This window comes from Lepidochelys olivacea, assembly GCF_965140295.1.
Source record: "Lepidochelys olivacea isolate rLepOli2 genome assembly, chromosome: 13".
NCBI classification, from domain to species: Eukaryota; Metazoa; Chordata; order Testudines; family Cheloniidae; genus Lepidochelys; species Lepidochelys olivacea.
Window position 1 is genome coordinate 39384221 of NC_140423.1, and position 19568 is coordinate 39403788.

At 41.6% G+C, this 19568-nt stretch overlaps 2 protein-coding genes across 2 annotated transcripts; both read left to right on the forward strand.

Moving 5' to 3' along the window:
• The first annotated feature begins 471 nt into the window (after positions 1 to 471).
• On the forward strand, positions 472 to 7317 carry LOC311529343 (olfactory receptor 5AP2-like). The gene is made up of 3 exons (XM_084645291.1): positions 472 to 541; positions 757 to 882; positions 6253 to 7317. Exon 3 carries the CDS (start codon positions 6262 to 6264, stop codon positions 7222 to 7224), a length of 963 nt encoding a protein of 320 aa, XP_084501417.1. The 5' UTR covers positions 472 to 541; positions 757 to 882; positions 6253 to 6261; the 3' UTR covers positions 7225 to 7317.
• A 9290-nt stretch (positions 7318 to 16607) lies between these two features.
• Positions 16608 to 17569, forward strand: LOC311529982 (olfactory receptor 10C1-like; the record flags this gene model as incomplete). Its single annotated transcript, XM_084646256.1, is given in 4 exon segments — positions 16608 to 17322; positions 17325 to 17528; positions 17531 to 17553; positions 17555 to 17569. Coding segments are annotated over 4 exon segments (957 nt in total).
• Between the last annotated feature and the right edge of the window lie 1999 nt (positions 17570 to 19568).

Genomic DNA, 19568 nt, shown 5'->3' on the forward strand with positions numbered 1-19568 from the left:
GAGAATCTGTCAGACTGCTGATATCATTGGTCAGGGTGAGAAACTGCTCATTCATAGTCAATCTAACTAGTGCGTTAAGCTTAGGTTGCATTTCTGTTTATTTGCTAGATAATCTGCTTTGATCTGTTTGGTATCCCTTCTAATCATTTAAAATCTAACTTTTGTCATTAAAAGCCTTGTATATATTTGAACCTAAACCAGTGTGCTTTTCAGTGAAGTATCTGGGGAAAATCTCAGCTTCATTACCACAAGTGTGCGTATTCCTCTCCACGTTGAGGGAGAGACGAACCAGGTAATGCATTCATACTGGTCAGTGTTTTGAGGAGGGCAGGACGGTCCAGCTCTGGGATCCTAGGCTGGGGAGCTGGTTGGTATCTTGACTGCAGCTTCTCTCTTTTTGGTTCATGCAGTGGCTGTCCAGAGCTTGCATGTAACTGCAGCTGGGTGCATCCCTGCCTGTGGCAATGCTGAAGGAAGTGTAGGACTGGGAGCAGTTTTGCATCTTGCCACAGCAGCACAGTGTGAGAGGGAGCCCAGACTGGTGAGTCATAAATGAGACATTCCCTTTTTCCCATTTGCTTTGTTTTTTGGGTCAACAATTCTGCTATCTCCGTTATTTTCCCTCTTTGAATCAGTTGTTTTCCATGACTTCCCCTTTGAGGTTAGTAATAAGACTGTTCTTGCACCGTTGTTTTTCCTTTCTAAAAATAAATATTATCTTTCCTCTATGCAATAATTTCAAATTCCCACCTGCAGAAATATGAAGGGAGATTACATCATCTATTGTGAAGGAGAAATTACCAACCGAGAGAGACATACATTTCTGTGAAAGGGAAGAACAGCAAAATACACCCAGAAGTGCCGTAGGATCCAGACATCCAGGTAGGAACCCAAAGGTCATTTTACTGAGATTATTGAAGACTATCAATAGTAGAAGAGAATTGAAAATGTAGTGCAAAGATTATAATTTTAACTAGGGAAATCTGAAGGAAAGATTGGGGTTAGGGGCAATAGATCATCAGTGAGAAAGGTAAAGAAGCCCAGTTAAAATGAAATAATCTGATTATCAAATAGAAATACCTGCTCAGGCATCCACCATGTCAGAAAGAGTATGATTGCTTATTCAATCCAGGGGGGAAGGAAATGAAGGTAGATGAGTTATAGAAAAGCATGCCTAAGAAAGAGAAATCTGAATGGCTTTCAGATTTAAAACATAAGAACATAAGAACGGCCATAGTGGGTCAGACCAAAGGTCCATCTAGTCCAGTATCCTGTTTTCTGATAGTGGTGAATGCCAGGTGCTTCAGAGGGAATGAACAGAACAGGTAATCATCTACTGATCCATACCCTATTGCCCATTCCCAACTTCTGGCAAACAGAGGCTAGGGGCACCATCCCTGCCCATTCTGGCTAATAGACATTGATGGACCTGTCCTCCATGAATGTATCTAGTTTATTGACTCCTTGTGGGTGTATTTTCTTTTTCACCACAAGACTCTGTTTCTTTTCCTCAAATGTGATATTTATTGCTTGTAAAATTTTTGAAATAAAACAAAGAGTCTCTCTCGTCTCTCTCTCTCTCTGTGTTTTTCTGGATTTCCATTTTTCTGTCATACATTTATGTTACACCATTGTCAATGTACCATTAACATTCCCGGTGTAGACATAGTTCCTATGGGTGCATCATAAACTTGTGAATGAGGAGATAAAAAGTGCGTAAGGGAAAAGCAAGGAAGAGAGGAGTTAACCCCTGATAGAATTTACCACTATATATTTTTCTGCCCTGTTTCCAGGCCTCATTTCAGGTGAATGTACTGCCCTCCATTCCCGCTTTCAGTTGTGTACAGTTTGACACCTTTGGCTATTTTGAAATATATGTATTTTTTATGTTTGGACAGGGGAATGTTTTGTGCGTGTGGTTTGACACGTTTGGCTGATTTTTTTTTAGAAAAAGTAAGGGTTAATCGGAAAGAATCGAAAGAGATGACTTAAGTAAAAGGAGATTTAAAACAATAAGAATTGGTTCACTTCAGTAAGGAGAGAGGTTGGTTATGAAAGAGAGGAAAGATTTTTGGTTAGGTTTATTAAGGAGAGAGAGTTTTAAAGACAAAAGTTTGAAAGAAAGGTTATTATAGAACTAAACAAAATTGAAATAAAAGAGGAAAATATAAAGGTGGATTGAAGGAGGAGCATTTAAAAAGAGAGATTTTTTTTAAAAAAAAGAACATATCAAGGTAAAAAAAATAAGGTTGAAAGAAAGCATAAGATAGAAAAATAAGGGATTTTAAAAAGTAGCTGGAAAGCCTGTGTTGAATGACAAAGGGCTGTGTGACAGAGCTAAAGTGTCTCATTCACCTGCACATCTACCAATGTGACATATGCATCATGTGCCAGAGATGCCCCTCTGCCATGTACATTGGCCAAACCAGACTGTCTCTATGCAAAATGGACATAAATCAGGCATCAAGAATTCTAACATTCAAAAACCAGTAGGAGAACACTTCAACCTCCCTGGACACTCAATAACAGACTGAAAAGTGGCAATTCTTTAACAAAAAACCTTCAAAAACAGACTCCAAAGAGAAACTGCAGAACTGGAATTAATTTGCAAGCTGGATACCATCAAATTAGGCCTAAAAACGACTGGGCATGGATGGGTCTCTACAAAAAGTAATTTTCCCTCTGCTGATACTCACACCTTCTTGTCAGCTCCATGCATCTGATGAAGTGGGTGTTAGCCCATAAAAGCTTATGCCCAAATACATTTGTTCATCTCTAAGGTGCCACAGGGATTCCTCATTATTTTTGTGTTGGGGAAATGTTTCTTCAAACACGCTTATCTTTTAAGTGTATATTCCTTTACAAAACTTAAATTAAAAGTCAATTTTCGGTAAAACTTTAACTATATGGAAAGGTTGTGGAGATATCTTTCATGAAGGGCTTATCTCAGGAGGGATGGGGAGGGGAGGAGAGGGAGGGAGGAAGGAGGAGGAGATGGGCTGTAGAACAGCTTCTGATTGGTCCAGCAGGGTTTCCTCCCAAGGCTCACAGCCTCTGGTATCGTTATCATTTCCCTGGGGACAGCCGCTGGGTAAGCTTGCTGCTTAGCTCTTGCTACCGCTTTCTATAATTTACCTCTCTCACTAGCCATGTGTTCTGCTGATGAACAAAAAAAGATCTTTCTCTCTCTTGCTGTTTTCTAAACTTTACCTCTTTCACACAGCCCTGTGTTCTGCTCATGAACAGAAAAGCATCTCTCTCTCTCTCTCTCTTTCGTCTTCTATACTTTATCTCTTTCACACAGCCCTTTGTCACTGAATACAGATTTTCTTCCTAATTTTTAAAATTCCCTTTTTTCTGGCATGTGCTCTCTTTCAGCCTAATTCTTTTTCCCTTTATATTTTCCTTTTTTTTTTCAAAATAACTCTTTTTAAATGCTCCTATCTCAAGCCACCTTGATATTTTCCTCGTTTATTACATTTTTTTGTATTTTATAATAACCTTTCTTTCAAACTTTTGTCTTTAAAACCTTCTCTCCTTAGTAAACCTAACCAAAAATCTTTCCTTTCCTTAATAACCAACCACTCTCCTTACTAAATCCACCCTAACCAATCTTTTATTTTTTAAACTGCTTTTCATTAAGGTCTTTCTTTCTGTTCTTCCATTTTTTTTCTTTAAAACCCTCTCTCCTTAATAAACCTAAACAAAAAATCTGTCCTTTCTTTAATAACCAATCTTTACTCTTTGAAAACTGCTCTCCTTACTAAACCTAACCAATCTTTCTTTTTCTAAAAACTCCTTTTCTTTAAGCTCTCTCTTTCTATTCTTTCAAACTAACCCTTCCCTTTTTTCTAAGAAATCATCCAAATTTATCAAAACACAAGCATACAGCCTTCCTCGGTCCAAACAATAAAAACAAATATTTTTTTTCAAAATGACTAACAGTGCCAAACCTGTACACAACCAAAAACAGGAGTGGAAGGTGGGACATAAACCTGAAATGGGGCATGTAAATGTCTCAGAAAAGTTTATGGTGATGAATGCTATTGAGGGGACAACTACTGAAGAGATTTCAAATTTATTAGTTCTGATACCTTTGCTTTAACAGAAAGGATATGCTACTTCTCTTTAAACAGATTTTATTGCTCAAAAATTTGGAGAAATAAACTCAGTCTCTCTCCTCTTTCTCTCTCTCACACTGTATTTTTATCTTATTCTGTTTATTTATCTCTTTCGTTTTCTCCATTTTTAAAATTTTTCTCCAGGAACATTCTCCCTTCTGAATAAAAACGACTCTCTTATTTCTATCTTGATAAATTTTCGTTTCTATTTCACTTACATTTCTTTAAATGGGGTTGGATTCCAGTCTCAGTTGCTCTTGTGTAAATCCACATAAAGCGGATGCAATTTACCCTGGCGTAATTGAGATCAATTGAGATGTAATTGAGCCCATGGTCTGTGTTTAGGTTAATTTTTGTTTTTGTCTGTTTCTCAGCTGTATCTATTAAATGGTGCAACTTCTTTGAATCTGCTGTGATAGAGGACAGCTGGACAGACCTTCATACGAACCGCAGCCTCTTTGGTGTTCGGTGTGTGTCTCCTGGGTTATGTCTATGCTGCACCTGGGCAGTGTAATTCCCTGCTCCTGTGACCTACACACATTATCTGTGATGGAGCTATTGTGCTAAGAATAGCAATGTAGCCTTGGCAGCACAGAGGAGCTGCCCGAGCACAATCCCATCTGAGATCCTAGGTACATCCACAGGTGGCCCTCCCAAGCCCCTGTATGTGCTGTCCTGTTCTCACTGCTATTTTTTATCCTAAAAGAAAAGGAGGACTTGTGGCACCTTAGAGACTAACCAATTTATTTGAGCATAAGCTTTCGTGAGCTACAGCTCACTTCATCGGATGCATACTGTGGAAAGTACAGAAGATCTTTTTATACACACAAACCATGAAAAAATGGTTTACCACTGCAAAAGGTTTTCTCTCCCCCCACCCCACTCTCCTGCTGGTAACAGCTTATCTAAAGTGATCACTCTCCTTACAATGTGTATGATAATCAAGGTGGGCCATCTCCAGCACAAATCCAGGGTTTAACAAGAACGTCTTGGGGTGGGGGGTAGGAAAAAACAAAGGAAATAGGTCACCTTGCATAATGACTTAGCCACTCCCAGTCTCTATTCAAGCCTAAGTTAATAGTATCCAATTTGCAAATGAATTCCAATTCAACAGTTTCTCGATGGAGTCTGGTTTTGAAGTTTTTCTGTTGTAATATCGCAACTTTCATGTCTGTAATCGCGTGACCAGAGAGGTTGAAGTGTTCTCCGACTGGTTTATGAATGTTATAATTCTTGACATCTGATTTGTGTCCATTGATTCTTTTACGTAGAGACTGTCTAGTTTGACCAATGTACATGGCAGAGGGGCATTGCTGGCACATGATGGCATAGATCACATTGGTGGATGTGCAGGTGAACGAGCCTCTGCTAGTGTGGCTGAAGTTATTAGGCCCTGTGATGGTGTCCCCTGAATAGATATGTGGGCACAGTTGGCAACGGGCTTTGTTGCAAGGATAGGTTCCTGGGTTAGTGGTTCTGTTGTGTGGTATGTGGTTGCTGGTGAGTATTTGCTTCAGGTTGCGGGGCTGTCTGTAGGCAAGGACTGGCCTGTCTCCCAAGATTTGTGAGAGTGTTGGGTCATGCTTCAGGATAGGTTGTAAATCCTTAATAATGCTTTGGAGAGGTTTTAGTTGGGGGCTGAAGGTGACGGCTAGTGGCGTTCTGTTATGTTCTTTGTTCGGCCTGTCCTGTAGTAGGTGACTTCTGGGAACTCTTCTGGCTCTATCAATCTGTTTCTTCACTTCCGCAGGTGGGTATTGTAGTTGTAAGAATGCTTGATAGAGATCTTGTTGGTGTTTGTCTCTGTCTGAGGGGTTGGAGCAAATGCGGTTGTATCGCAGAGCTTGGCTGTAGACAGTGGATCGTGTGGTGTGGTCAGGGTGAAAGCTGGAGGCATGTAGGTAGGAATAGTGGTCAGTAGGTTTCCGGTATATGGTGGTGTTTTTGTGACCATCGTTTATTAGCACTGTAGTGTCCAGAAAGTGGATCTCTTGTGTGGACTGGACCAGGCTGAGGTTGATGGTGGGATGGAAATTGTTGAAATCAACAATTCAACAATTTCCATCCCACCATCAACCATCAACCTCAGCCTGGTGCACCCCACCAATATTTAATGGTTTTCTTTTTCTAGATACAGATTATGGAGAAAGTGGAAGGAAGAAATCAAACACCCATCGTGGAATTCATCCTTTTAGGATTTGGGAATGTCCCTGAGCTGCAGCCCCTTCTCTTCCTCGTGTTTCTAGTGATCTACATTGTGACTGTGGCAGGGAACATCCTCATTATTGCGCTAGTTGTGACTGATCAGCACCTTCACATCCCCATGTACTTCTTCCTGGGGAACTTGTCCTGCTTGGAGACCTGCTACACCTCCACCATCCTGCCTAGGCTGCTGGCCAGTCTCCTGACTGGGGACAGATCCATTTCTGTTAAGGGCTGCATTCTGCAATTATACTTATTTGGTGTCATGTCATCTACAGAATGTCTGCTGCTCATGGCAATGTCTTATGATCGGTATGTAGCGATATGCAATCCACTCCGTTATGCTGCTCTGATGAATGGCAGGGTTTGTTTCCAGCTCGTGGCAGGGTCCTGGATAAGTAGCTTTGTGGGCTGCGCCATAGTACATATTTTCTTTTTCCGATTAACGTTCTGTAATTCCAAAGAAATTGATCATTTCTTTTGTGATTTTTCACCCATGATTAAGCTGTCCTGTGATGACACCCAGACGCTTCAACTGGTAACATTTACTATCTCTGCCATAGGGACACTTGTGCCCTGTCTACTGACCCTGACATCCTACATTTGTATCATCGCCACCATCCTGAGAATCCCGTCCACCACGGGGAGGCAAAAGGCCTTTTCCACCTGCTCCTCTCACCTCATTGTGGTTTCAGTTTTCTATGGGACACTGATTACTGTCTACGTGGCTCCAACAGCTAACACTCCCACGGTCCTACACAAACTCTTCTCTGTCTTCTACACAGTCCTGACTCCCATGGTCAACCCTGTCATCTACAGCCTGAGAAACAAGGAGGTCAATGAGTCCCTGGGGAAAGCTATTCTTAAACTGATTGCTTCCAGAAAAGGCATAGAACCTTAAAGGACAAGTTTTAGCATATAGTAAAATAGAGATGAACAGATACAGTTTTTTAGACATGGCCCATCTGAGTCCTTGAGAACAGGGTTACCCCTTATTGACCTGACTTCATCTTTCTTTCTTTCTTTCTTTCTTTCTTTCTTTCTTTCTTTCTTTCTTTCTTTCTTTCTTTCTTTCTTTCTTTCTTTCTGTTACTCTGCTACTTTTTGAGGATTTATCTTTCATACATTTATTAGACATTTCTTTATATAAAACTTGATACTGTAAGAGACATTCTTTATGAAAAGTGGTACTTGTATAAATCCACATGAAGTGGATGCAAGTCTGTTATTGAGTGTCCAAGGATGAATTTTACAATGGCTGTTTGATTTCTTCCTGCAACTTTCTCCGTAATATGTATCTAGAAATAGAAAACCATTAAATATTGATGGAAGACATGCAGTCAGGTTGTGCTGTTGGTTATACTGTTGGAAACCTGTACACTGGTGGAAACCTGTGACCACATACCACTTCATCTCTCCACTGGAAAAATGAAGTTGTCAATAAACAGAGGAAGACTCATATAATTAAGAGGTTGAACTTCCAATTTAGGCGAACCAAGAGTATGGAACCCTACTGAATTACAGAAATGTCCCGTCTGACTCCCTTAAGCTCTCTAGAACCCTAAATAAAGACTTTGGGGCTGGGTTTTGACATATCTTTATCCTATCAGTGTCATAGCAACAAATCTAGAAGACATAACAAAAAATCAAGAGATTGGAAATGAAAGATATTTAGAGTCCAACCACAGGTACGTTTACCCTGCAGCTGGGAGGCGTAATTCCCAGCTTGGGTAGACACACATGAACCCTAATGAAGACGGTTAGATAACCAGAACTTAATATTAAACCCTAGGCTTGGTTTTCAAAGATTTTCCAAAAGGAAAAGTTTTGTACAGCTAGCAGCACAAAGCTAGAAGTAAGAACATGGCAGCACAGGCTGCAGGTTTGGATAGCCACGTGTGTACAGGATCTCAGTTGGGACGGGGCACAGGCAGCTAGTCTGTGCTTCCCAGGGTACACTTCTGCTTTCAGCAAAGTAGCTCAATCAAAGATGGTTTGTGTAGCTCTGCCAGAGAAGGGAATTACACTGTCCAGATGCAGCATAGACATACCCCATATGACACAGAAGGAAACACCAAAGGGGCTGTGGTTTGTATGAAGGTCTATCCAAAGCTGTCCTCTATCACAGAGGAGTCAAAGAAAAAATTGCACCATTTGATAGATGCAGCTGAGAAACAGACAAAGACACAAAATAAACCTGACCACCCACCCCACCCTCCTGCTCTCCCCTGATGCAGGGCCGTATGCGGTTCATAGATGGAGGTATATACAGTATCAGGCTTTGTTTGAATGAATAGTTTATTTGGTCAGCCCAAAGTGATTCATGAATTTAACTCAAATTAGCTGGATATTTTCAGCAACAAGCAACCAAAATCTTTCAGGACGTAGATGCGGGGGAGCAACGCGCCCCTGTTATAACATTTAACTTGTGGTTAGAGCACTCATGTGTGTGTAAGACCCACGTTCAATATCCCCCATGCCTGATGGGGGTGGGGAGGGGGGGAAGTCTTCAGTCTCCCACATTGCAAAGAAGTGTACTGGCCTGTGGAATACTCTCTGCAGAAGCTCGCTCTCTTTCTCTCCTTTAAAAGTGGTTCCATTGGGTATAAATAATTAAATAGTCATTGAAAGAGGGAGTAGAACTTCCATCTCCTGCAGCCAAAGTGTGCGTCTTAACTACCAAGCTACAGAGTCATCCTTGGATTTGCCTTTTGGCCCAATGACTATTGATTCTCATCATGAATGAGTCATTGGGATATGAAAAGTAAGTGAGAATAACTCATAGCCTGGTTCTGAAGCTTTTGTTTTCCAGAACTGGCAGAGAAATAAAAAATCAGTGGTTCACTGAGCTCTAATTGACATCTTCTGCCACAGAACATCTGGCGGGACCGAAATACACACTGAGTGGGTTATTCATCAAGGGTTGGGTGTCTTTTGGTTAAGACATAGGTCTGAGAATCACGACTCTTCATTTCTCTTCCTAGATCAGCCACCTACTCCCTATAGGCCAGAAACTTTGTCACAACCTAATTCATCCTTATGCAGGGTGTGGGGTGTTGAGAACTGTGTTTAAATTACAAGCTGTAACTCTGAGTGTAAGGGGATTTTCTGGTCCCAATTGCAGACTGGGGATCTCTATACAGAAATAAATGCTCTGGTTGTTGTGAGTCATTCTGCATCCAGCCAGGCTAGCATTAGGCCTCTCTATTTTAGGGAGCAGCCTGCTTTGTCCCTCAGTTTTGGTGTTCTTGCATCGTATAGGTCTGAATTGTAAGAAATAAATGAACATTTGCCTATACTTTTCACTCTGCCCCCTTTTCTCTTAACTTTAATATCCTACATCTCCACCGTCCTCCTAATCCCTGGAGGCAAAAGGCCTTTTCCACCTGCTCCTCCCACCTCCCACCTGTTCTATGGGACTCTGATTATTGTCTACATGTTATCAAAGTCCAACTCACCGAGAGACCTGAACAAAGGGTTCCATCTCTTCGAAACAGTCCTGACTCCCCTGTTCAGTCCCCTCTTCTACAGCCTGCGAAATACAAAGGTAAAGGAGGTCCTGAGTAATTCTGTGGGTAAACTTGTGCCATGCACACGAATTCAGAGAATCCAAGTGAATGTATTTTTTTTATTCAAAAGAAAGGGGGATACGTTCTGCTGGTTTAATGAGTCAGAGGGGTATAGCTTAGTGGTTTCTACCTTCTTTGTTGTTTCCCCGCTTGTTTAGTCAGGCTGTGGTGGTAGAAAATGAGGATGACCTGATTGGTTTGCCTCATGAAGATCCTTCAATACGTAACAAGCTACAGTGTTCATATCTCCACCTCTGGGACTATCAGAGGTAGCTGAGAAAATCAATGTGAACCAATAAAAAGCAGCATCATGAATTCAGGTGGAACATTTTTGAATATGGGTTTTTCAAGTTAATTTCCACAGTCAAATACTAATGTAGGAACCTAAATATCATGACTCCAGGATTGAAAATCTTTCTAGGAACACTTGATTCTACCGCTTCAGCATAGACTCAGCATACTCGTATTTATAAGTAAGGAGGGCAAAACTCTACATTCACATCTCTCAGTTCTTCAGGGCAAATCTGGGAGTGATGAACAAAGCCAGTCATGAAATGGTGTTTTTTATTTAGGACTTTTGGGGTTTTTTTCTACAGTCTCCCCAGAAAGAAGTGGAGTCCTCTAACCAGCAGGCTTTAGAGTCACTCTTATATTTGTTATCTTTCTTGCTGACCCAATGACTCTTCTATTAGTTACCCAGCATGAAACAGCTTCAACTGAAGCGACAGAGGACGTCCCACATACCATAATATCTCACTGCCCAGTGGTGATGACACTCGCTTGAGAAGTAACATAGCCTGTTCAAATCCTCCCTTTTCCCCTTCCAACAGAGGGAGAACTTGAACTGGGATCTCTGATATCCCAGCTCAGTACCCTAACCACTGTGCTAAAAGTGACAAGGGAATCCCTCCTTCCACCCCAACTTTTTGTGTGAGCTCACCTACCAGATTGGGCCCCTTAGGTGAGTTAGGGGGAGGAACTCAGGGATGTATGTCTCCAGATGCCTGGTCTCAGGCTCCAGTGCACATGCCGAGAGACAGAAACCTAGGCACTCTAGGGCATTTCACTGCAAAAAGTAGGCCCCAAGTTGAGTTTAGATGCCTACAGAGTTTGGGAGAAGCTGAGTGAAGGTTTAGAGAATCCTACCGGGGCCTGATTCTGGGATTTGGGCACCTAGAGTGGTTAGGAGCTAAAGTCCATTTTTTGTATGTTCCCCCCTGCTGCTTTTGAAAATCTCACTAGGTTCCTATCTGCATCTTTAGGAAAACAAATTCCATTGACACTCTGGCCCTGAGTGTTTGGAAATAAAGGACCAGGGCTCTAATCCCAGCTCTCCAGCTCTGTGCGTGTTTTCACAGCCTGGGTTGTAACTGTGCCTCGCCTCCATGGGCAGCACGGACTGGTTACAATGGAAGCACAACACGTAGCCATGCTTCTGTGTTCTCCTTTCGATAGCAGTAGTTTTTATCCCACATTATTGTGAGATGCTGGAGAACTTAGAATGTGCACAATGGCCCAGATTCTCATCTCAGTTATGCTGGTGTAAATACAGAGTAATTCCCCTTACTCCAGTGGTGTGTCTGTTATCAGGACCCAGCTCAGTATCTCAGTGATAAAAACACACTGGTTCAGATGTGCCCCTGGGGTAACCACAGTGAAAAGAGAGGAGGTACACCAGGGAACAGTTTGGACCATGCTATTGAAAACTCACTGCAACTTACTAGCAATATTTCAGAGGACATGATGCAACCAATGTTGGTGTTAATTAATACCCAAAGGCCCTAATTACAAACCCTCCATCACCAGTGGGATATATTAGTGAAGACACAGTTTAGAGTCCATCGAGGGATTCTTGTGTTGTGTTTATACTTCAGTTATTTAAATCCCAAATTCCTCAGTTGCAAACAGGCTAGGACAAGGCACTTGGAACAGTCAGCTGGGCTTTTCACTGATATGAATCCAAGTGCTTTTGCTCCTGTCTAAATGCTGGTAAAACATGATGACAATTTCATAGCTTTGGCCCATTTCCTAGTGGACACATGTCAAAAGCATAGCTACAGCTCCAGGCCTAGGACCTGTGTGAAGCCAGTTGGTGGAGCGTTGATGATTTCTGGTGGAGTTTGACCCATTCCTCATCATTAGTTTGTTTATCACTCTATACTCTTAGATTTGGTAGGAGTGACTATCTGAGGAGTAGTTATAGAAATTTAAGTGTACTGAGTGACTAATCAGTTAATTAACACCACCCAAAAAAAGGTACTACTTAAACACTCAAGCATATTAATTAATGACCAGGCCATTTTCTTTCAGAAGACACTCAGAAATTCATGATTCTTTATGGCTGAGATTTTCAAAGAAAACAAGGAGAATTAGGTGCCAAATTGTCATAAAAATTACTCAGAATTGGGCTTCTAACTCCCATGGGTCCCTTTAAAATCCAAGGCGGTTTGATGGGTAAACATCATGTTATGTTTATTCACAGAGTACCTCTGGATAACAAGAACAATGTAAGGTCTTCTAGAGTTATTGTTTTCTGGGTAGCATTATTTATTATTTTATAGCACACACAGGTATGCTAAAATCTTAACAGAAAGTTAACATAACAAATGAGTTTACAATCCCAATGTATGACACTTCAAGATACATCAAAACTTCAGCAATCATATGATATACATAAGTGATAAAATGCTTGGCATTTCTTACCGAGATGAGGTTTACCTGAGCTTGAATTTATTTACCTCAGCTGAATGACTTTTGTTTTACATTGGTTTAAGTGAGAGGGGAATCTGGACTGTTGACTTGAGAGAATCAAAGAACTTAAGGTCACTAGAGGCCTTTAGCATAATTCCATCCATAGAATCTCAGCTGGTGTTTCCTGAATGAAACCCAGCAAGTTCACCTGAACATGAGGATACCTTTCAGAGAAATATCCCATCTCTCTGGAAGGTGTTCCCAGAGATAATTCATAGATTCCAGGGCCAGAAGGGACCGTTGTGATTATCTGGTCGGATTTTGTGTAGAACACAGGCCAGAAAAGTTTCCCCAAAATAATTCCTTTTGAACAAGAGCAGAACTTAAAAAAAAGAAAACAATTTGTGTCAAGGGTTTTCCTGTCTCCATTATTTTCCCTTTGGAATCAGTTGTTTTCTATGACTTCCCCTTTGAGGTTAGTAATAAGACTGCCCTTGTACTGTTGTTTTTCCTTTCTAAAAATAAATATTCACTTTCCTTATGCAATAGTTTCAAATTCCCACCAGCAGAATATCAAGGGAGATTACATCATTTCATATGAAGGAAAAATTACCAAGCAGGAGAGATGGTAATTTCTGGAAAGGGGATAACAACAAAATACACCAAGAAGCGCAGCATGATCGAGAAATCCAGGAAGGAACCCAAAGCTCAGTTTACAGAGATCATTGAAGACTATGAATAGTAGAAGAGAATGGAAAATGCTGTGCAAAGACTATAATCTTGTCTCAGAAAAGGTGATGGAACGGTTAGGGTATGGCTGGGAATAGATCTTCTGTGTGAAAGGGAAAGCAATACAGTTAAAATGAAATAATCTGATTTAGAAATGAAAAATTCCTGCCCAGGCATCCACCCATGTCAGAAAGAATAGGATTGCTTGTTCAATCCAGTGGGAAAGTAAATGAAGGTAGATGTTGTGACACTGCACCCCATAGGCTTCGTAGGGTTATTATTATGATATGATTATAGCATAATTATGATGCATTTTGTGCAAGACGGGTCATTGAAGGTGTCATTGGAAAAGCTATGATTTGCTCAATATGATTATCCTGTTTGTATGCATGTCTCATTTTTGTATCTGAAGTTATGAATATTGACTATGTATCTGTATTTCAAATGTAGTTACATCTGGGTAATATCCACTAGTGAAGATGCTTTCAGTCTCCATAGGTGGTTGGGAAGGGCCAATTCAGGGTAATGAGCTATTAGGGAAAACAATTGGCCTTAGCAGAAGCTTATCTCCCACCTGGTGAGCCTTCCTGAGAACACTCCAGAGAGCCTGTAAGTAATGGTAGCCATGACTCTGCCAGGGCAGGTGACCAGACCACATGACTCTGGACTCCATCTTGGGATGTCTGTATTTTTCCACAAACTGGTCTGGGAACCGAGTTTTGAAACAAAGGATTCCCACCCTATGCTAAAGCTATATAAGACCTGGAGTGATATCACGCCACAGAAGAGGATTCCTGGAGAGACCTGAGGAACAAAGAGTGAACTGGGGGAAGTGCTGGACCCAGGTTAAAGAGGTTTCTAGCCTGTGTATGGAAACCTGAGAAACCCAAGCTGCAAAGCAAATGCATCTTGTGCCTTGAGAATCTGCCAGACTGCTGGTATCACCAGTCAGGGTGAGAAACTGTTCATTCATAGTCAATCTAACTTGTGTGTTAAGATGAGTTTGAATTTTTGTTTATTTGCTGGTATTCTGCTTTGATCTGTTCCCTATCCCTTATAATCACTTTTGTTGTTAATAAACTTGTTTGCAGTTTAACTTAAACCAGTGTGCCTTTAACTGAAGTGTCTGGGGGAAAATCTCAGCTTGGTTAGCCCAAGTGTGCATATTCCCCCCCACATTCAGGAAGAGATGAACCAGGTAAGAAATTCTTACTGGTCGGTGTTTTGACCAGGGCAGGGTGGTGCAGCTCTGGAGTCCCAGGCTGTGAAGCTGCTGATTATCTTCACTGTAGCTTCTCTATTGTTGGTTCATGCAGTGGCTGATCAGAGAGCCGGCATGTAACTGTAGCTGAGTGTGGCTCTATCTGAGTGAATGCCGGAGGAAGTGTGAGAAGGAGCCCAGACTGGTGGGTCAGAGGGCTCAGTGGAATCCTAATTCCAGGTAGCATGCTGGGGGGAACCAATCACCGATGAGTTATAGCAAAACATGCCTAAGACAGAGCAATGAATGGTTCTCAGATTTAGAACATAAGAACAGCCAAACTGGGTCTGACCAAAGGTCCATCTAGCCCAGTATCCTGCTTTCCGACAGTGGTCAGTGCCAGATGCTTCAGAGGGAATGAACAGAACAGGGAATCATCAAGTGATCCATTCCCTGTAACCCATTACCTTTTGAATGTACCATATTATTACTGGTTTATAGAAATAAACTTGACTGACTGGTTATCTGGTCTCTTGAATATATTTGGTAAGGAACCAAAGTGGGTGAACGGTTTCAGAGTAACAGCCGTGTTAGTCTGTATTCGCAAAAGTTTATTGGCTGCTTGAATGTGTATTTTATTTTTTACCAAGTGAGTTTTATTGCTCCTAAAAATTTTGAAACAAAATAGTCTCTCTTCTTTGCATGTGTGTGTGTGTGTGCTTTTCTGGATTTCCATTTTTCTTTCAATGTACCATTGCCACGCCTGGTATAGACATAGTTTATAGGGGCGCAACCTAAGTCAGTGGATGAAGAGATCAGAAGGTATGATCAGGAAATGTGTAGGGGAAAAGCAAGGAAGAGGTTTCGCACTTATTAGCTCGAATATCTTTGCTTTAACAGCAAGGATCTGCTACTTCTCTTTAAACATGTCTATATTTTATTGCTCATAACATTTGGAGAAATAAACAATCTCTTTCTCTCTCTGTGTATTTTTATCTCATTCTGTCTATATAACTCTTTCTTTTTCTCCGGTTTTTCATTTTTCTCCAAGCACATTCTCCCTTCTGGATAAAAATGACTCTCTTATTTCTCTCTTCATGAGTTTTCATTTTTATTTCACTTACATTTCTTTATATGCGGTTGGATTCCAATCTCAGTTGCACTTGTGTAAATTCACACGAAGCTGATGCAATTTAACCTGGGGTAATTGTGAACAGGAAACTGCACGTGGTGTGTTTTTAGGAGCGATTTGTTTTTGTTTGTGTGTTTGTTGGTTGTGTGTCTGTGTCTGTTTCTCAGCTACATCTATCAAATGGTGCAAATTTGTCTTTGAATCTGCTCTGATAGAAGACAGCTGGATAAACCTTCATGCAAACCTCAGCCTCTTTGGTGTTTCGGTGTGTGCCTATGGGGTGTGTTTATAGTGCATGTGGCAAGTGTAATTCCCTGCTCTGGTGACCTACACACTCTATCTTTGAGCTATGGAGCTACTGTGCTAAAAAGAGCAGTGTAGCCTGGGCAGCACAGACTAGCTGCCGGAGCACAATCAGTCTGAGATCCTAGGTACATCCACAGGCGGCCAATCCAAAGGGCTGCGTGTGCTTCCGTGTTCTCTCTGCTAATTTTATCCTGCTATCTTGATCCAAGCGAGTGCATGTACCTCTACCCACACTGGGAATTACACCTCCCAGCTGCAGGGGAGACGTACCCGTGGTTGAACTCTCAATATTTTTCATTTCCAATCTATTGATTTTTTGTTATGTCTTCTAGGTTTCTTGATATGACACTGATGGGATAAAGATTTCAACATCCCAGCCTAAAGGTCTTTCTTTAAAGTTCAAGAGAGATTAAGGGAGTTAGAGGGGACATTTCTGTAATCAGTAGGGTTCTATGCTCTTGATTCACCTGCATTGGAAGCTCAACCTCTTAATTATATTAGGCTTCCTCTGTTTATTAACAACTTCATTCTTCTAGTGGAGAGATGCAGTGGTATGAGGTTACCTACTGCAGGTTTCTGCTAGTGTATCCAACAGCACAAACTGACGGCATGCACTCCATCAATATTTAATGGTTTTCTTTTTCTAGATACAGATTATGGAGAAAGCGGAAGGAAGAAATCAAACACCCATCGTGGAATTCATCCTTTTAGGATTTGGGAATTTCCCTAAACTGCAGTCCCTTCTCTTCCTCGTGTTTCTAGTCATCTTCATTGTGACTGTGGCAGGGAACATTCTCATTGTTGCACTAGTTGTGGCTGATTGCCACCTTCACACCCCCATGTACTTCTTCCTGGGGAACTTGTCCTGCCTGGAGATCTGCTACACCTCCACCTTGCTACCCAGGCTGCTGGCCAGTCTCCTGACTGGGGACAGAACCATTTCTGTTAAGGGCTGCATTTTGCAAACATATTTCTTTGGTATTCTGTCAGCTACAGAATCTCTGCTGCTTGCGGCAATGTCTTATGATCGGTACTTAGCGATATGCAATCCACTCCGTTATGCTGCTCTGATGAATGGCAGGGTTTGTTGCCAGCTTGTGGCAGGATCCTGGATAAGTAGCTTTCTAGGCTGCACCACAATAAATATTTTCTTGTTCAAATCAAAGTTTTGTGATTCAAAAGGAATTGACCATTTCTTTTGTGATTTTTCACCCGTGATAAAGCTGTCCTGTGGCGATACCCAGGCTGTGCAAGTGCTGACATTTATTGTCTCTGCCATAGGGACATTTGTGCCATGTCTACTGGTCCTGACATCCTACATTCGTATCATCACCACCATCCTGAGAATCCCTTCCACCACGGGGAGGCAAAAGACTTTTCCACCTGCTCCTCTCACCTCATTGTGGTTATAGTTTACTATGGGACACTGATTACTGTCTATGTGGCTCCAACAGCTAACACTCCCAAGGTCCTACACAAACTCTTCTCTGTCTTCTACACAGTCCTGACTCCCATGATCAACCCTGTCATCTACAGCCTGAGAAACAAGGAGGTCACTGAGTCCCTGGGGAAAGCTATTTTCAACTAGTTGCTTTCAGAAACAGGCATGGAACCTTAAAGGACAAATTTTAGCACATAGTAAAACAGAGATGAACTGAAATAGTTTCTTAGACATGGCCCATTGGAGTCCTTGAGAATAGGAGAGTCCTTGAGAACCCCTCATTGACCTTACTTCATCCTTTTTCTTTCTTTCTTTCTTTCTTTCTTTCTTTCTTTTACTCGGATACTTTTTCAGTATTAATCTTTCATACATTTAATACACATTTCTTTATACAAAACTTGATACTGTAAAAAGAAAAGGAGTACTTGTGGCACCTTAGAGACTAACCAATTTATTTGAGCATAAGCTTTCGTGAGCTACAGCTCACTTCATTGGATGTGATGATATCTTGATACTGTAAGAGACATTCTTTAAGAAAAATGTTTTCTTTTGCAGACACACATTTCAGTAAAGCACTCTGCTTCATGCATCCATACATTCATCTGTACATGAACACTAGTGCCCAGATTCTGCAAGGAGCTTAACATCTTTTGAGTGGCTCTGGGTCTCTTCCACTCCCACTAAAACCAATGACTTTCATTCTCCACTGATTAGGATCCTCTGTTGTCAATTTTCAGAGTGGTAGCCGTGTTAGACTGTATCAGCAAAAACAAAGAGGAGTCCTTGTGGCACCTTAGAGACTAACACATTTATTTGGGCATAAGCTTTCATGGGCTAAAACCCACTTCAACAGAAGCATGGAGTGGAAAATACAGTCAGCGGTATATATATAAAAAGATGGAAGTTGCCTTACTGAGTGGAGGGTCAGTGCTAACGAGGCCAATTCAGTTAAGGTGGAAGTGGCCTATTTTCAGTGGTTGATTACTTCTGTAGTACTAACCAGGCCAATGCAATCAAGGTGGACGTCACCCATTTCCAACAGTTGACAAGAAGGTGTGAATATCAACTGAGGGAAAATTAGTTTTTGTAGTGACCCATCCACTCCCAGTCTTTATTCAGGCCTAATTTGGTGTCCAGTTTGCAAATTAATTCCAGTTCTGCAGTTTCTTGTTGAAGTCTGTTTTTGAAGTTTTTTTGTTGAAGAATTGCCACTTTTAGGTCTGTTAGTGAGTGACCAGGGAGATTGAAGTGTTCTCCTACTGGTTTCTGAACGTCATAATTCCTGATGTCAGATTTGTGTCCATTTATTCTTTTGCGTAGAGACTGTCCAGTTTGGCCAATGTACATGGCAGAGGGGCGTTGCTGGCACATGGTGGCATATATCACATTGGTAGATGTGCAGGTGAATGAGCCCCTGATGGTGTGGCTGATGTGGTTAGGTCCTATGATGGTGTCCCTTGAATAGATATGTGGACAGAGTTGGCACCGGGGTTTGTTGCAATGTTTGGTTCCTGGGTTGGTGTTTTTGTTGTGTGGTGTGTAGTTGCTGGTGAGTCTTTGCTTTAGGCTTGAGGGCTGTCTGTAAGCGAGGATTGGCCTGTCTCCCAAGGTCTGTGAGAGTGAGGGATCGTCCTTCAGGATAGGTTATAGATCCTTGATGATGCACTAGAGAGGTTTTAGTTGGGGGCTGTAGGTGACAGCTAGTGGTGTTCTGTTACTTCCTTTGTTGGGCCTGTCCTGTAGTAGGTGACTTCTGGGTACCCTTCTGGCTCTGTCAATCTATTTCTTCCCTTCACCAGGTTTGTATTGTAGTTTTAAGAATGCTTGATAGAGATCCTGTTTGCGTCCGTCTGAGGGATTGGAGCAAATGTGGTTGTATCATAGAGCTTGGCTGTAGACAATAGATCATGTGATGTGGTCTGGATGAAAGCTGGAGGTATGTAGCTCTAATTCATGAATTCATTTAACTCAAATTAGCTGAATATTTTCAGCAAAAGTCAATCAAAATCTTTCTGGACTTAGATGCTGGACACCAACCTGCCCTTTATAATCTTTAACCTTGGGGTTAGAGCACTCATGTGTGTGTGTGTGTGTGTAAGACCCACGCTCAATATCCCCCCTGCCTGACAGGGGAGAAGTCTTCAATCTCCCGCATTGGAAACAAGTGCACTAGCCT

Coding starts and splice junctions, on each gene's coding strand:
- LOC311529343 (XM_084645291.1), top strand. CDS start 6,262: ATGGAGAAAGTGGAAGGAAGAAATCAAACACCCATCGTGGAATTCATC.